Below are 17,612 nucleotides of genomic sequence, written 5' to 3'. Positions count from 1 at the left end.
TGGAGAATAGCTACAGGGGGAACAAGGAGCAGCAACAACAATAAGAAGCAGGCAAAACACTGATGGGGAGCATACTTTCTTCCTGTCCTCATTGTTGGCCTGTCTTAATACATGTAAATAATGAGGCATTTACTAGCTGTGCACATTTTATTTCAGAATACAGAAGATGATGTTTATGGTAGCTTGATCAATGTGTTGTTAATATCTGACATGTATAATCATGATCCAGAACCTCATAACTTACAGCAGAGGTCAGTGCTCCTCCAATCAGACACTTCCTGATGGGACATGGAACACTGCCTGGAGTACTCTGAAAGGGTAGCACAAGTACAGTTCCTCTGCCCTGGATCAGGGCAGTTTTGCATGTCAAGTTGGCAGCGGATAACAAACCCTTTCCTTGAGATGTTGCAAGATTGAGACACGAGTCCTAGAAGTTGGCTGCAGATCCTAGACTATTGGAAAAAGAAAGAAAGGCAGTTTCAATGAATGCATTGCATTTTGGGACAGGGCGCGATTGTACCAGCAGACTGAATTGCTTTGACAACTCGTTGTTACCAAAAGCATTGAGTAAGAATGTGTGCCTATCGTTAACATAGCCTCCCCCTTATCACCATGTAAGTTATGGACTGGCAACTGAAAGCCACAGGCGGCAGTCCCTGGATCCAGTGCATTGTTCCACCATCACCCATGTCACTTTCAGTGGTGGCAAAACGCCCCACCTTGCTTCCTGTTGTCTGAGGGCTGAATAACATTTAATCTTGAACAGGAGAGTAGATAGGCAGAATTATGTGTGATATCTGTTGCCGTGTAGGGATTAAAAGGAGAGAGTAAGACACACAAAGCTATGTCTTTTTATTCTTCCTTGTCTATCTAACATTAACCCTTCAGGCTGCTGCCCTGACTGTGACTCTCCAGGGTTCCAGACAGGAGTCTTCTCCAGCCCTATCTGCATTTGACCTTGGATCTTCTGCATGTTCTGGTCTTTTATCGCATTTTGAAAAGTCTTAATAAAATCTTTTTAAAAGTAAAGAAATGAATGGATCCCTTTTTTATTTGCAATGCACAGGGGCCACAGGAGGGGGGAAATAGTTGAAGCCTCTGCACCATCCTCCCACCAGAGTTCCGATCCAAATTAGGCCCCAGCGCACCTGACATTTGAATTGCCAAAAAATAATATATTAAAACAAATGGATCATTTTCTAGCAATACATATTGTCCACGTTTGTGTGTGTGTGTGTGTGTGTGTGTGTGAGAGAGAGAGAGAGAGAGAGAGAGAGAGAGAGAGAGAATGCATGGATGGGAGTGATATGAGAATATGAGAATGTGGATAGCGATGACCACTTTGGGCTCTGGCCACACTCATCTGGGGCTCCTGCCCTGCTACCAAGAGAATACAGTCTCCATCCTGTTGTGCTGAAGCTAGAATGTGAGAGAAGCAGGGAACTAACTGGGGAGTATGCCATTCCCGCACAGCTGGAAAGCCTAAATTCTCCACTTTTGAAAATCCCTTTTATGAAAAACCTCCAAAAAGATAGGAAGCATTCCATGCTTTCTACCCAGTTCTTTCAGACCGACTTAGCCAATCTGCTACTGTATCTTCAATCATGGCAGTGTTTTCTCAATTACTGCTTCTGTCTAAAAGTATTGAAAGGTAGGCAGATCCAGAAAAATGATATGGTACATACATATTTCTTGCGAGGAACGTTAGAAACTGCCATTTCCTCAACTGGGCAGATCTCTGCAGGATCATCAATTTTCTGCAAGGCAGCATATTTTTGAGGGTCCAGAAGTTTGTCTATTAATCAAAGTATAAATTCAGTTGAGTTTGTTAGTGAAGAGTCCATCTTAGGCAACCTATGCACTATATAAATGGGGGTCCATTTATACACCTGACTCATTTTACATTAAAAAACAACAACTGTGCATGTATGAAGATAGGCGGGTGGCTTGTTGTTGTCATCAGTCTCTGGAAAAATAAAACATAAGGAGTGGAGATTTTAAGGGCAGTAAAATGATGCCTTCTTGACTCTAGTTATGCTTTTCCCTTCATGGAAGGGCTGTTGACCCAGTGAACATCTTTGCAGAAGGCAATGTTTGCCAATTTTCCCATTCCACTACAGCCCCTATACTCTATAGAAGTTTGGAGGACCCTCCAAACAGCACAGAGAATGGCACAGGGGGAAGGGCTTGGCAAAAGATTGCCTCCTCACCTCTCCTGTTAATGGAAACCTCCACTAGATTGAAAACTCAGTTGGATATAACCAATGCTTTTACCTTTTCTTATTATAATACCACAGAAAAGGGATGGGAAATAAAAAAACATGGGACCTTACTGCCATGTGTGAACAAGTAGTCCTCATATTATCTTCTTTATTTTATCAACTATACTAGAAGTTTAGGCAATTAGATGACAATGTTTGGCTTAATAAGTTGTCATGAAATCCAAACCTTTCTGCCATTTATTTCTGCACCGGAAAAACTCACCTTCACTCATAAACTCATTTAATTCTTTCCCATCAAAGTTCCCACACAGTCCACATGTTCTTGTCATGTATTTTTCCTCAATCAAAACCTAAAAGAGAAGACTGAATTAATTAGAAAAATAGCTGTGTATTATACCTTGGTGAAATACAAAGCCCTGAGTGACTCAGGTCTCAAGTACTTAGAGGAGAGCCGCTCTCTGCCAGCCCATTCATTAAGATCTGCTGAGAAGGCCCTCCTTGTGATCCTGTTACCCAAAGTAGCACATGTTGCTGTGATGTGGGGAAAAGTCTTGTGTGCCTACTTGAGACTTAGCGTGCCTACTCGAGACTTGCGCATGTGCAGAGAGGACACACATAGGTTGGCATACATAGACACACATCACCCCCTCCTAAGTTGATATGTGCAGATCAGAAGAGGAAGAAGGTTTACAACCCCCTTTCCCTATATGAGATTATCAGTCTGATGACTGGGGTGAGGGTGCCCATCCCGACACTGAGTCTACTTATTTCTTACGTCTATCTGAGCACAGATTGATAAAAAGCAGCGTTGTGCCATTTTTGCCAGGAGAATGCACACCTGAGTCAACACCAACCACAATTAGCGCAGCAGCAAGCTCAACAAAATGTCTGAGAACTGCTTCGTGGGCTGCTATCCAGGTCAGATTGACCCATGTTGCATTATTAATCGTGCGACTACCCGCTATTAGATGAGGTTTTGTTTGTTTTTTGCTTTGCTTTTTTGAAAAGGAGTCTTGTTGTGACACCTTGAAGGCCAACAGATTTATGCCAACAATTAATCTGCTAGTTTTTAAGGTGCCACAGCAAGACTCCTTTTTGTTCTTGCTGTTAACAGGTTAACAGGCCTCCCTCGCTGGAATTTGTCATCCTGAAGAATGTAAGTGTTCTCCCCCAATCATATTTTCTATGGGTGAAAACAGATGACCACTTAACCATGTGGCTACTGCTTCAGTGTGTTCTACCTGTCAGCCCTAATCAGGTACGGAGTTTGTCATCCCTAGGCTGTAGCCACCCAATGTAATGCAATGCCTGCTTATATCCTTTACTTGCAGGGAGGATGAGAAGAGCCAGCTCATGCCTGTAGCCCAATGTAATGCAATGCCTGCTTATATCCTTTACTTGCAGGGAGGATGAGAAGAGCCAGCTCATGCCATGTCGAGAACCCCATGAAGCCGCTGATGCCCTTTGTGACCGCCAGGGCAGGAGGCAGGGAGCATAAAGAGTAGGTAGCCAATGCCAGGCACAGCAAGCTAATTCTAGTTTTGCCCCCCCTCTCCCTGCTGAGATCCCCAAGGGCAACACTTAGACTAAGGACGATGCAACTTATACCCAGGGACACACTCTGGACTGGTTGTAAGAAGGCAGGTAGGGGCTGGCTTCTTCATTACAACCATGCAACAATAATGTAAAACCTGTGTGATTTTTATCATTCCAAAAATATGCTCAGAAGGTGAAAGCAAGTCTTTACCCACCATGAGATAATCATCATTATTCCAGAAAACGGCAAGCTCTATCTCCATCAGCTTGGCCACTAGGCGGATGGTGCGTCCAAAAGGTGTAATCTGAATTCCATTTCTGGTGTATGGCAGCCTGATGATACTATTGGAGTAGTATGGGGAAGAGGAAAGAAGAAACACATAGACTTAGAAACTTAGTAATTCCAAGGAATTTCTAGGCTTTGTGTTCTAAGTCAAAAGCTGTCTTTTTCATCCAAACTTTTTTTTATCATCCATAAATTAGAGATGCTTAGCAATGTCTATTTCTCACCATACACTTCCATTAAAATTAATAATTAAAAGTTTCCTAGTCACTTTAAAAATTAAATTTAAAACTATATTTGTTAAAGATCAGACTGAGTCTGGAAAAGACCACTATTCCCAATTAAGAATGCAAGGCGGGTGAAATAGTACCAGCAAAAATAAGCATTTAACTCATTCATGCCTAGTGGGATGCCTTTTATTATTAATATTAATGGGACTGTTTGGGAATTTTAAAAAATGCAGGCAAAAGAGCTCTAAAATCTACTAGAAACCAATTTCAGTTAGGAGAGGCCTCAGCCTTGGATCACACAATCTGAGGAAACTTCTGAGCATGTGTAAAATGCCATTCCTACTATGACAGAATCTTGGGAGTTTGGCAAAGTCCAGCTTTCACTTTTGACAAGCTGAAGAATTGGAAAGAAATGCTTCATTTCTGCCATCATGTTTTCATAAAGTGCAAAATATGTTGCTGTTGTTTGATTAAACCCTAGGTTTTGGGGCAAACTCCTTTTGCATGACAAGTTTTATGTTTGTCTCCAAACAATTTCCATTAACACTATAAAAATGAAAACCATGCCAATCACAAAGAATATTATGTCAAAAACTGTATTAACAACACCTTCAGATAGGAAAAGAAAAAGGCCAGCTTGAAACCTGAACCTATAATTGTTGATTTAAAAAAAGAGCAAAGCTTTCACCACATGAGCATTTTACTATCACGTGCTTACCCAACATCCTTGACTGATATGATGCCATTTTCAATTATGATAACGTTGGGTCCCAACTCGATGATGATTCTGGTAATTTTTTTGTTTGGCCCACGACGGAACTGGATGTTGAAATCCGGGTTGACGTCATTGCATACGGTGGCAAAGATGTAATTACAAGTCCCAGAAAAGTCATACAAGTAGTTGTCAAAAGTTGAGAAATGCCCAGTGCCCCAGGTGGAGCATGAGCCCTTATCCACAGCTTAAAGAAAGGAAGCAAAACTATAGTGAGGTTCTGTTGGACTCTGATGATGCTGTTGGCCATTCTGAATGGCATTGTGCATATACTTTAGTAGTATTTTAATCAGTTGAATGGATTCATCTTTTAAATCTGTCCTCCTGGCTCATGATACATAAGCATGGGCATGTACCGTGTTGTCTACCAACAATTATTTTTTCTAAGAGTTTCCATTCATAGCAGATGCCCCTATTAAGTCCCCGTCACATGTGCTTTTTAAAGAATCCAGCTTTCCTTGATGCAGAATTTGGACTGCTGAGTGCAGGACTGTAATAGTTTTTTAAAGTATAAAATTCATGCCGTGTTGTGTATATCTGCCTTTTGAAGTACTGTGAACCTTTTATCATGATTTCCCACTAAAACAAGGGGAGTAATACCTGTATGATGAAGACGGGCATTATCTAGACTTCTCAACTCTTCAGAATAAGTTTCTAGAAAATAGGAAAAGGTGCATATGTCAAGTCTACATAAGTTAGCATTTCTAGTTATCCTCCAATCAAATACATTTTCATGATGAAAATATGACCCCATACTATCCTGTAGCTCATTTTAGTTTCTAGAATGTCCGCAGGAGTATCTCATTATTAGGAAAGTAAAGAAAAGGGAATTAAAAAATGATCATTCCCCCCCCCCCACTACAGGGAAGCCTGTCTCTGTAGGTTCTACTTCTAGGAAAATAAATACTTACCAAGGTCAAGCCATTCAGCACTCCTTTGGCCTAAAGTGAAACAAAGGTATATTTGTTGTAGCAATATTGGACATATATATACTGATTGTATTAAAGTAACTTACCATTACTGCTGAACCCTATAACAGAATTTCAATTTCCACTACTAGAAAACAGGGCATAATGATAATACACTTCCCCTCCCCAATGAAAGGTGAAAGGAAAAAAAATGCTCTTAGATGTTATATTTCCAAAGGTAGAATTTATCTACACACACACACACACACACACACACACTGCTTTGTTACTTGAATTACTTTTTGTGGCTTCAAATATAACAGCAAAGTGAAAACATTTCCATCCTTTGCCTGGCACATTTTGACCCTGAAGAATAGTCCCATGGACTTGAAGCTCGAAACAAGCATTCTAAACTATTGGGAATACTAAATACCATTCTTTTCCCAAGCATTACTTGACCTCTGACCATTCAGCACTGATCTTCTTCTCCTGAGAGAGACCTTTTGAGAAACCTACTACCACAGTGACACGTCCTGATGCCCTCCAGATATTGTTGGACTACAAGTTCCATCTTCTCTTACCACTGGCCTTAGAGGGAGTTGATGGGAGTTGTAGTCCAACAACATCTAAATGGCACTTGGCTGGAGAAGGCAGGCCTTGAGCCTCATTATAGGAGGGATCTCATTACAGTGACTGCTCTCCTACGGTTCCATCCCATTTTGCTGCAGTAATGTTACAATGAAAGAAGTAGACTAGGAAGTGCTGACAACATGTTTTCTTTCCCCACTGGTCTTGCAAACTACTCCTGCATCATTTCTCCCATTCCAGTATCACCAGGAACACATGGAATGGGGCTCAGCCAGAATAGCAGCCCCGCCACTGCTGTCGCATAAGAAAGAGTCCACAATGGATGTTAAATGTGCAAATTATTACCTCCTCCTAATGCCACTTCCTGTCTTTGAAAGGAGGCACCTATGAAATAAAAAAGGAAATTAAATAGAGAATACATATACAATTAATTGAAATGAACAACTTTTCACAAGTATTCTTGGAATTATGCATCTTGGTTTTAAACTCATGAATCAAATAATTATTTAGGTTAAAAACAACAACAGTTGACCAAGTGGATATTGTCTGCATTAAAGATATTGGAGATTGTTATTGTTTAGTCGTTTAGTCGTGTCCGACTCTTCGTGACCCCATGGACCAGAGCACGCCAGGCACTCCTGTCTTCCACTGCCTTCCGCAGGATCTGTCCTTCCAGTGAGCACTCAGGGCTGATTTCCTTCAGAATGGATAGGTTTGATCTTCTTGCATGAGTTTCCTTCAGCACCATAACTCAAAAGCATCAATTCTTCGGTGATCAGCCTTCTTTATGGTCCAGCTCTCACTTCCATACATCACTACTGGGAAAACCATAGCTTTTACTATACAGACCTTTGTCAGCAAGGTGATGTCTATGCTTTTTAGGTTCAGTTACACAGTGCTAATCTTTTGCAAGCACATTTACTCCATCAAGGGCCCATCATTTGGAGAACCCTTCCTCTGCTAATACAATGGATACAAAGGATAAGCAGCAGTAGCTTTTTACTTTTTAAGTAGTAGTAATAGGGCTGTTTTTTAATATAAAAAATAAGGTAGTAGTATTTTTATCAGGAGAGAGAAAATGATAAGTAGTGTCTTGTGAGTGCAATGGTAGGGTTTCCATATTTGTTATGGAGCTGTCTCACTTTAATAATCACATTAAATGGACAGACAGTTTCCCCTTCATAATATTGCAGTGGCAAAAGAAGCTGCATGCATCTGGCAAAGTTTTCCATTTTACGCCACAGGTCTTTTTCATTGAATTAGGAATGTTTAGCCAGGAGAAGAGGCAATTAAGAGGTGATATGATAGCCATTGTCAAATATCTGAAGAGCCATCAAAGATATGAAGGAGCAAATTTGTTTTCTGTTGCTCCAGGGGACCAGAGGGCATGACCTGAACCAACATGTTCCAATTGCAGCAAAAGGGCTTTTGACTAAATTTCAGTAAGAACTTTCTGACAATATGAGCTGTTCAGCAGCCAATTGTTTTGGAAGATCTTGGGCTCCCCTTTATCAGAGGTTTTGAAGCAGAAGCTGGATAGTCTTCTATTAATTATGTTGTAACTGAGGATTTTCTGCATCGGAAGGTGTTGATTTAGATGACCTTTGAAGTATCTTCCAACTGAGAACTTGGCTCTGTATTTGACCTGACAATCCTGATATTTTAGAAGAGCTGGTCTCAGAACTGAATTCGCTTATTTCCTTCTACATTTGCCCACAATAAGTGGTTTTGTCAATGATATATGAGTCAGCCAAGTGTGGAATGATATATTTTGGTATTTGCTGCATAAAAGTAGTGGAAGGGGCGGGGGAAAGAAAGTATCAAAAATTTCCTGATGGCTAAACGGGAAGGAAAATAATACCTACTTTGCATTTTATTCCAGGAACTTTTACCCATGGAAGATGCCTGACAACAGATGGATTTGTGCCAAAGGTAGTTTCTGACATTACTATGCTCTTCCCATTATGATGTGAATTGACACCATTGTGGAAATGGATTGTTTCAAGATGCTACTGTAACTTCAGAAACAAAATCTTTACAGCTCTGGCCCAGCATCCGAGGCCAGCATGATCAGGCCCATGCTGACACCCCTGGGGCACAGAGGGACTCATAACCAGTCCTGCTCACACCACCATTGAGGGCTCCATTCAGCATTGCCATCAGGGTTCCCACCATCGGCTTCTCCTGCTCTGCTGCTGCTTTTTGCTGCTGCTGCCAGTCACTGACTCCCTGGACATATTTACTTGGCTTGACTCCCACCCATCTATTGCTGCCGCCAGGAAAGATAAACATGTCCAGGGGCAGCATGTGAACAACAGGCAGCAGCAGCAGCAAGCAACAGGGCATGGTCCCAGATGACGCAATTACTGTTGCTCTCCCTCAGGACATGTTTACTTGGCAGGCAGTGACATTTCTTTGCAGAGGAAGTGAGCCAAACACTTATCCACTATGCATGGGCACCATCTTAGAGTGCCCCAAATGCAAAGCCCAGTATTGACACTGTACATTGCATTTTAGGCAATCTAAAATTATAGCTGTCCACAGCAGGTCTGAAGAGTGCTGGCTTATTTCCTATTCAGAAACTTTGGGTTGTATTCAACTAACTTAACATAATGTATGTCCAAGTATGGAGCAAAGTTAGTCCTGTGAGAACAGTAGATTAATGAAGCCCTCTTTCTTCTTAGTATCCTTTCTTGTGTAATTTAAGTTGCACCTTGATTTCAAAGACAGGCTGAATGCAAGGGCTGTTTTTCATATATGCTTATGTGTTCACTCCTGTAGATAGGCTAGAATCATAGAACCTTAGAGTTAGAAGAGACCATGGTTTAGTCCAATACCATTACACTATGATTTGTATCCATTGTAGTGCTAAGTAACTGTCCTATTAGCACAAAGATTTACATTTGCACTCCAGGACTCATCTACTCTTCTCCTTCACACACCCATTTACTGTGTTTTGCCCCTCCCCCATACTCTGGACACTGCTATTTTTCTAGAAAAAGAGGTGCCGGAACTCACCATGAACACCTACCATGTTATCTTGTAATGGCAATGGCACCCACCTAAGAGGTGCTGGAAGTGACTCTGGAGCAGATTTGGGGTGAGTACATGGCATGCACACAGGGCAGGAAAGTCCCATTGTGCAAGCATAAGTCCTTGCACTGACAGAATGCTTACTTAATGCTGCATTGGATACAAGGCAATGTAAGCTTTCAGCTCCAAATCACAGGACCAGACCACAGCCGCAGTTCCACATAGAACAGTATTCACTATTGCCCATGGAATCCAAATAGCAAAAAAAAAGAACAACGCTTAACACTAGGTACAATATTTGTTCCTCTCAGAATTTTTCATATGTAATTATTTGCAGATGTATAACTTTCTGTGTGTCCTGTGTAGGACCTGAACCAATTTACAAGAAAGAAGATTCAGACTAAACATTAGGAAGACTTTCCAGATGGTAAGAGCTGTCCAATGGTGGAATGGACTACCTTGGAAGGTGGTGGACTTTCCTTCATTGGAGGTTTTAAAACAGGTTGGAAGGACATCTTTGGGCCAAAATACACATGACACTAAACATATCATTTGAAGACCCTTATATTGGATGTGCTGATTGCCTTAAGCAGCAATCCTATGCACATTTTCCTGGCAGTTAGTCTCACTGAACTCAATGGGACTGACTTCTGAGTACACTTTTAGAGGTCTGTACTGCTGAGGAGGTTTATAAATGGATCTGTGAAGTTTAAGTGAACTTTTTAATTGTTCTTTCTGGGGGTTGTTCTACAAATCCATCTTTCAGGAATATGTTCTTCTATGTGGTTAGTGTCAAATGGGTCATTAGGTGCATTAGAAAATATAAAAGAAATAAATTTAGAACTGTTTAGAACACGTCTGTATTGTTTTTAGAAAGAAAGACTTTAAACTATGTGTTTGGAATGTTTTTGGCAGTACTGGGACCAGTTGTAACAGCAAATAATTACAGGTGAAAGAGAAAAAGAGCAAATAACAAGAAACCATAACCTAGAAGAGAACCAAAATGAGTTACAACAGAGTTTTAGATAAGAACCATATACATTTAATAAGTAGGAAGAACAGTACATCTTTCACAGACTTACCTGATAACCTGTCTGAATGATCCATATGATTCTGATCTGAGTAATAAAGAAAAATAAATTTTATGAAACAAAAACTATGAAAGTAGAATATAAAACAGGTATTTTGAAACCACAATTGATAGCAAAGTGTTTATAGCCATCTTCATGGAGTATTACTGTATTAGCTATTAACCTGTGATAGGTAAATAGAACCACCTTCTTCAGAGGCAAAATACCTATCATTACCAGATTCTGAGGACAAATGGTGTCAACTTCATGCTCTATTTGTGAGCTTCTAGAATCTAGCTTGGAATGCTGAACTACATGGATCTTTGGATAGATGTGGAAAGACATATCTTACATCCCTAGAAGGATTCACAGAACAAATTTATTTTTCGAATCAAAAAGCGTTGAAGTATTTATCTTCTTTCATGGAAGCATTTTTCAAGTGAAATATACAAAAGAATGTATTGTTGTTGGGTATAATAGTTGGGCTCCATCCTAGAAGAGTTTCATGTACAAGTATGCAAGATTGCTGACGGAATATGTAAGATCTCTTGCTTCTGGGACCATTGGAGGTTGGTATTTATTGCAGTTTCCAGATATGAAAGTGTATTCCATTGAAGGTTCTATATGTCAAATAAAAAGGATGAATGCTGAACCGTGGCATGAAAAGCAGGGAGTGTTCCGCAAGTACCCAAGAGAAATGTCAAAGTGCAAAAGTCAAGAAGAGAACGATCAAATCATTCAGTTTTGCCTAAATATTTTGTGTTTCAAACCAGTCATTCCCACTTTATAAGCACACTGGGATCCTTCCTTCCTTCCTTCCTTCCTTCCTTCCTTCCTTCCTTCCTTCCTTCCTTCCTTCTTCCTTCCTATTTGGTTAATTATATATGATGGGCATTCCAGACAAGCAGTGTCAAAGAAAAGAAGTGAGGTTAACTTATCTATAGCATCTTCTACCACTTTATTCCATCCTATCCCTATATATTGTATGTCCTCTAATGTTTTGGCATCCTTTCCCCCCAAAATGACAAGATCGAAAGAAGTCCCATGTTATCTATGTATTCTAGATGTGATTTTAGACTTACCTGAACTACGCAGGAGGCTGCAGAGGAGAACCAGTAGTGCCCAAAGCATGATGTTGAGTGGAGAGTCCTTTCCCCTACCTTGGACTCTCCTCCTCCCCTATCTACTCACAATGGGCAGTGCTGCTGCTGCCACTCTAGCCTCACCTTGTCAAGCTTGGATGCTTTATATATAGCATTACAAGGCCCTCCCTTATTCCCATGCACATTCTGAGATGGCTACAGCTGGGTAAAGTGGAGTAACCGCCAAACAGGATCTTCACTTTATCAGGAGTAAAGCACGCAAATGCTATCTGGAAATATAAAAGAAAAATACACCTCCTCTACTTGAGTATCATTTTTCCATAGCTAGTTCAACGGACTTGGCTTGCGACAATTTACACAAACACTTTTAACAGTATTTGCTGTAGAAGTGTGGTGTGGAGTCCAAAAGAAATGCAGATCTGTAGTGCAGAAAATCTGATAACCCTGATAAAGACGGAATGTAGCACATGGAAGAGGGAGCAAGCTTGTTTTCTGCTGCTCCAGAGGTTAGGACCCAAACTAATGGATTTAAATGACAAGAAAGGAGATTCTGACTAAACATTAAGAATAGTTAAGTTGTTAAACAGAGGTTTGATGGCCATCTCTCAGGGATTCTTTAGCTGTGGTTCCTGCATTTCTGGTGGTTGGGCTTGGCGACCCTTTGAGTACCTTCCAACTCTACAATTCTATGATACATAGACTATTGGCCAAAGAGGGAAGAGGACTGAAGTTGGGCAGTCTTGCTGTGCTAATATTATGAACAGGCAATGAAAGGAGACACTCTCTCTCTCTCTCTCTCTCTCTCTCTCTCTCTCTCTGTATGTGTGTGTTTAAAACAGAAGGCAAGGCTGATGATTTGAGATCCTACTGATACAGGTTCCTAATTTTCCTTTAAAATCTTTCTTTCCTCCAGTGTTTATCCTTTTCAAACATAGTGGGAATGGGCAGATGAAAGTGATGGACTATATGGAACTGGCGGAAATGACTGGCAGAATCCGAGACCAAGGTGAAGAGTCGGTGGAAGAAGATTGGAAAAAAAATAAAGTTTATTTACAGAAACATTGCAAAATTAAGGAATGTTAGAAGGATGTTGGAATGAAGTAATGTGGTTTTAGCAGAAATGATTTAAAGGATTAGGTAAAAATGGATTTGTTAATTGGTGAAAGACGAGAATGTAAAATTACAGTATATTAAGATAAATTAATAGGATAAAAACAAAGCTGGAAAGGATTTGCTGAAATATCTAATTGAACTAGAATACAAAAAAGGGAGGTGTGAGGAGGTCAAGGAAATAAGCAAAGGAAAGAAAGTTATGTAAAGGTTTGATCTGTGTTTTTTTTAATTGCTTGTATTTTTTCTGTCTTTTTTATTTTTCTCTTTTTTGTTTTTTGTTTTTTCCTCTTTGTAATCTTTAAAAGTTGAATAAATATTTTTTTTTAAAAAAAAAACACAAACATAATGGGAATGAACATTTTTCAGCCCTAAGCAATGATATTTGTTCCCTGGAGGAGGGCTGGACAAGCATAATTATAAAGAACAAGCTTCAGAATGTTGTGTCAAAAAATGCCATTTGAATGCAGTTCCACTGTACTAGGACACCATGAAGTTCTTCTGCCCAGGTCCCGTGGAAATGAATGGAAGGTGTGTTCTTGTATGACTCCTGTCCAGTTTCAGTGTGGGCTTTTGCCAGATAACTTTGTAGTGATTGTGCTCTCCAGAGGAAGAGGGAAAGAGCTGTAGCTCAGAGGTAGAAACTCTGTTTTGCATGCAGAAGGTCCCAAGTTCAACCCGTGGCATCTCCAGGAAGGCTGGGAGAGAACCCTGCCTGAAACTCTCGAGAACCGTTGAGTGTAGATAATACTGAGCTACTGGCCTGAGTTGGTAGAAGGCAGCTTCTTATGCTCCTAGAAGGTTCTACAATTCTCCAGCCATCTCTTCAGATTAATAGGTAAAATATGGTGTGGTCTACCCATGCATTAAAATGCAGGGAAAAGTCATGAGAAAAAGTATTGAGTTAGTAGAATGTACTGTAAACTGCAAGTGAAGGAACACATTTTTAATGCTCGCCTTTGGCAAAAAACAATACAAAGCAAACATACAAAAATGCACTCTCCCTACTTCTACCATTAGGCAGAAGGAGGCAATCAGTTCAGGTGGCAGAGCCTGAGAGGAAACATCCCTGAATATTTTGTCTGAGCCCTCCAGCCATTCCCCTTAGTTGTCTCATGCCTGTCCCAGGCTCCCTGATCTGTCCTACTGCCTCAGTTGTGGTGAAAGCTGTTATCTACTTACCAGGTTTGAAGCAAAATTTAACAGCTGGCCCAGTTAGCTTCTCTTTGTGGGATGGGAATGCCATCTTGTCCTTTGACTCAGGCAGCAAAATACCTTGCACCTGCCCCAGCAGAGAGGGGGCTTGGCTAGAACCTGTTTCACTCCTGAGTTACTGTTTTTTACTAGCAGAGAAGGAATGTTTTTTATTTTGTTTTCTGAAAATAGGGTGTGTTTTAGTGATATATGGGAGGTTACAGAAGAACACAGAACTCTCAAGTGTCAATTCAGGGTTTCCGTAGCTCAAAGCACATAGAGCCAAAATGCCTTCTTTTCCAAGACAATACAAGACGGCTATTGGCTCTGCAAACATACTCTATCCACAGTTGCCAGCCTCCTCAGTTAACACACAAGAGGAAGACTGAGAGTTGTAGCCAATACAGTAGTACCTCAGGTTACAAATGCTTCAGGTTACAAACTCCACTAACCTGGAAGAGTTACCTCAAATTTAGAACTTTACCCCAGGATGAGAACGGAAATCATGTGCCGGTGGCGCAGTGACAGCAAGAGGCCCCATTAGTGAAAGCACGCCTCTAGTTAAGAACAGTTTCAGGTTTAGAACGGACCTCTGGAACAAATTAAGTTCATAACTAGAGGTACCACTGTATAGCACTAAATATCTTGTTTCAGCAGTGTTTCTCCTTGTGCAATGGTACATTCGCTTCCTGTCCTCCCACCTGCACATTCCCTCAATCTGTTTTGGGGTTTCCCCTAACCCTCCACAGCAGAATTGGGTATGGTGTGGGGTACATGAAGGGAGGAGAGGGAGAGAAGCCCATTGAGCTACCAGTAATAATTGTATGTGTGCAACTAGTGTAGGAACAACATGGAAGGGAAAAGGTACTATTTGGTAACACCTTTTCCCAGAGTCCCTGGTTTGAATCCCCCAACATTTTAAAAGGTGCTGTAAAGCAAAACATCTTAGATACAGAGGATAGGACTGGACCAATCTTGCTTAAGCTCAAGTTCTCTGGCTGATTTGAGGATAATAAGATGACTGAATGTAAGAGCATGTAACAATTTACACCAAGAGCTTAACAGATTTCTTTCTCCTTTGGCTGTCTTAAGAACTCTGCACTGCATGGGAAACATTATTTTGAAATTAATTCCTAGGGACAATGGTTTCATGCCTCACTGTGCTGGCTCAACGCCTGCAATATCTCAGATTCCCTACGTGTTAGACCTCTGAGGCTGGAACTACATGTGTCAGCCACTCCTTGTGTTCCCCCACAGCCTAGGTGAAGAGATATTTGTAAATGCTGCAATCCACAGAGCAAAAGAGCAAGTTGACAGGGACAGAGAGCAGCAGGTATCAAAAGATTTTTTTTGGAGGGGGCGAGTTTCAGAAACATTTTTGTAAGCACTAGGAAGCATCCTCATAATCAGTTCCTGCATTTCATTCATTTCCCCAAAGATTATCTACCAACAAAGGACAGGTTTTATGTTTCTTATTTTAGACTGTGAACCCTCGGGTCAGCAAATTATCTGTTTTATGCTGTAAAGCAATAAAGCACCAGGATTTCCTCAAATTCCTAACAGCTGAAATAGAAAAGTATTGCTTTTAAGACAGATCTGAACATTACAATGAACAAGGCAATTACAGAAAATGGAAAATAATGTATTGGATACCTCCTCTCCATCCTGTATCCTCTAAGACTTTGTCAAGACCAGACTGTGTGAAGACATCAGGGTGTTGGGAACTTCCCTGCTCCCATCTCATGCCATTGGCTTTTGTTGTCACAGAGATGGGGGCATGGATTACTATGGATTACTATGTCATTAGGATACAGTAGTCACAGCAGGGCACAGACACAGTATGGAGACCAGGGTTCAAATCCCCACTCAGCCATGAAGGTCACTGGACCAGTCACTGTCTCTCAACCTAACCTACCTCACAGGATTGTTGTGAAGAAAAACAAGAAGGCAGAGAATTGTGTACACCACCTTGAGCCCCTTGAGGGAAAGGTGGGTTATATGTGTAGTAATCAATAGGACATATATAAGTTGTTTGATGTATTGCAGAGGGGTAAAGGTAAAGGTAAAGGTACCCCTGCCCGTACGGGCCAGTCTTGACAGACTCTGGGGTTGTGCGCCCATCTCACTCAAGAGGCCGGGGGCCAGCGCTGTCCGGAGACACTTCCGGGTCACGTGGCCAGCGTGACATCGCTGCTCTGGCGAGCCAGAGCCGCACACGGAAACGCCGTTTACCTTCCCGCTGGTAAGCGGTCCCTATTTATCTACTTGCACCCGGAGGTGCTTTCGAACTGCTAGGTTGGCAGGCGCTGGGACCGAGCAGCGGGAGTGCACCCCGCCGCAGGGATTCGAACCGCCGACCTTTCGATCGGCAAGTCCTAGGCGCTGAGGCTTTAACCCACAGCGCCACCTGCGTCCTATTGCAGAGGGGTAGGAGGGAGTAATTTTTTATTTTTGTGTTTCCCCCTTTCTTTTCATGTTATTACATGCATACTCACGTATATAAACATTTTTTTTTCAGGGGAAAGAAGTGTAACCTTACACAGAAGTATATGTACAGTATATACATGATAAATATTCAAAGAAAATAATGTGAAATAGTTGCATATCAAGACGCAGCCCCCCTCCCCTAGGAGCCAGGCCTCACAGTGAAAGGAGAAGACATGACAACATATAAAAAGGTAAAGGTACCCCTGCCCATACGGGCCAGTCTTGACAGACTCTGGGGTTGTGCGCCCATCTCACTTAAGAGGCCGGGGGCCAGCGCTGTCCGGAGACACTTCCGGGTCACGTGGCCAGATGTAGGTAAACTTTGGCATAGGCACTGGGCATGTATCCCTCTCAGCCCCCTGCTGGGGGTCTGAGGCATGACAGGGTCAGTAAGGGGAAGATGGGACCAACACAAAACGCGTGTTTACACAGCTGGTCCCTCCCCAAATCGCTGAGGACAGCACTATGGCCCATCTGCCATGCCACCGGAAGCGTGTGAGTCACCACTTCATCCCTCTTTTAGGTGTTTGACTAAGGATTCCGCTGAAGGCCTAAGTCACCAAAGTTGTGACAATTGCTATGGGGAAGGCGAAACCTGCCAAGCAGGGACGATTCCTTCCCGGCTCTGAAGACAAAAACCACCGTACAACCACAGCAATGTCCGCGTGCCTGGAAAGAAAAGGTTAGTCTGCAAGAAAACAAGATTAGAGGTGGGCTGGGTGGGTGACGCTCTGGGGCTGACTATGCTGCCAAGAGCAGCGCCAGACCCTTTTTGTTCTCGTGGAGCAGACCGGAGCAAAGCTTCCTCCAGTGCAGCCCACTGGTGAGGGGAATAAGGCTCTGCTAATAACTCTCACCACCCTTAACAAACTAGATTTCCCAGGATTCTTTAGGGGGAAGTCTTGACTATTAAAGTTGTATAAGTGTGTTAAATAGCTTGGGTGGGTGTGGCCCAAATGTGTCCGTCCAGTGCACCATGGGGAAAAATAAAATGGTGGGTACCAGGAGGCTGCCTTGCAGTAAATTTGACACTCCTTACAGTTAAAGAAAGCAAAACAAAAAGTCTGTTCTGCCAT

General features: G+C 41.8%; 1 protein-coding gene across 1 annotated transcript in view; it reads right to left on the bottom strand.

Annotated features, from left to right (window-relative positions):
- Positions 1-11,848, bottom strand: part of MUC6 (mucin 6, oligomeric mucus/gel-forming) — a gene marked incomplete at its 3' end in the record, with an annotated part of 34,121 nt that extends 22,273 nt beyond the window's left edge. Inside the window, exons 1-10 of the mRNA XM_079987070.1 lie at positions 11,725-11,848; positions 10,655-10,690; positions 6,885-6,923; positions 5,955-5,984; positions 5,644-5,697; positions 4,990-5,230; positions 3,974-4,100; positions 2,485-2,572; positions 1,686-1,795; positions 245-452 (exon numbers count right to left, since the gene is read on the bottom strand). Coding sequence (XP_079843196.1) covers positions 245-452; positions 1,686-1,795; positions 2,485-2,572; positions 3,974-4,100; positions 4,990-5,230; positions 5,644-5,697; positions 5,955-5,984; positions 6,885-6,923; positions 10,655-10,690; positions 11,725-11,773 — 982 coding nt within the window. The 5' untranslated portion in view covers positions 11,774-11,848. The remainder of the gene's footprint in view (positions 1-244; positions 453-1,685; positions 1,796-2,484; positions 2,573-3,973; positions 4,101-4,989; positions 5,231-5,643; positions 5,698-5,954; positions 5,985-6,884; positions 6,924-10,654; positions 10,691-11,724) is intronic.
- Positions 11,849-17,612: the final 5,764 nt, after the last annotated feature.

This window comes from Podarcis cretensis (genome assembly GCF_951804945.1).
Source record: "Podarcis cretensis genome assembly, chromosome: 1".
NCBI classification, from domain to species: domain Eukaryota; kingdom Metazoa; phylum Chordata; class Lepidosauria; order Squamata; family Lacertidae; genus Podarcis; species Podarcis cretensis.
The sequence above is the reverse complement of the archived record's forward strand: the minus strand, read 5'-3'. Positions and strand labels throughout refer to the sequence as shown.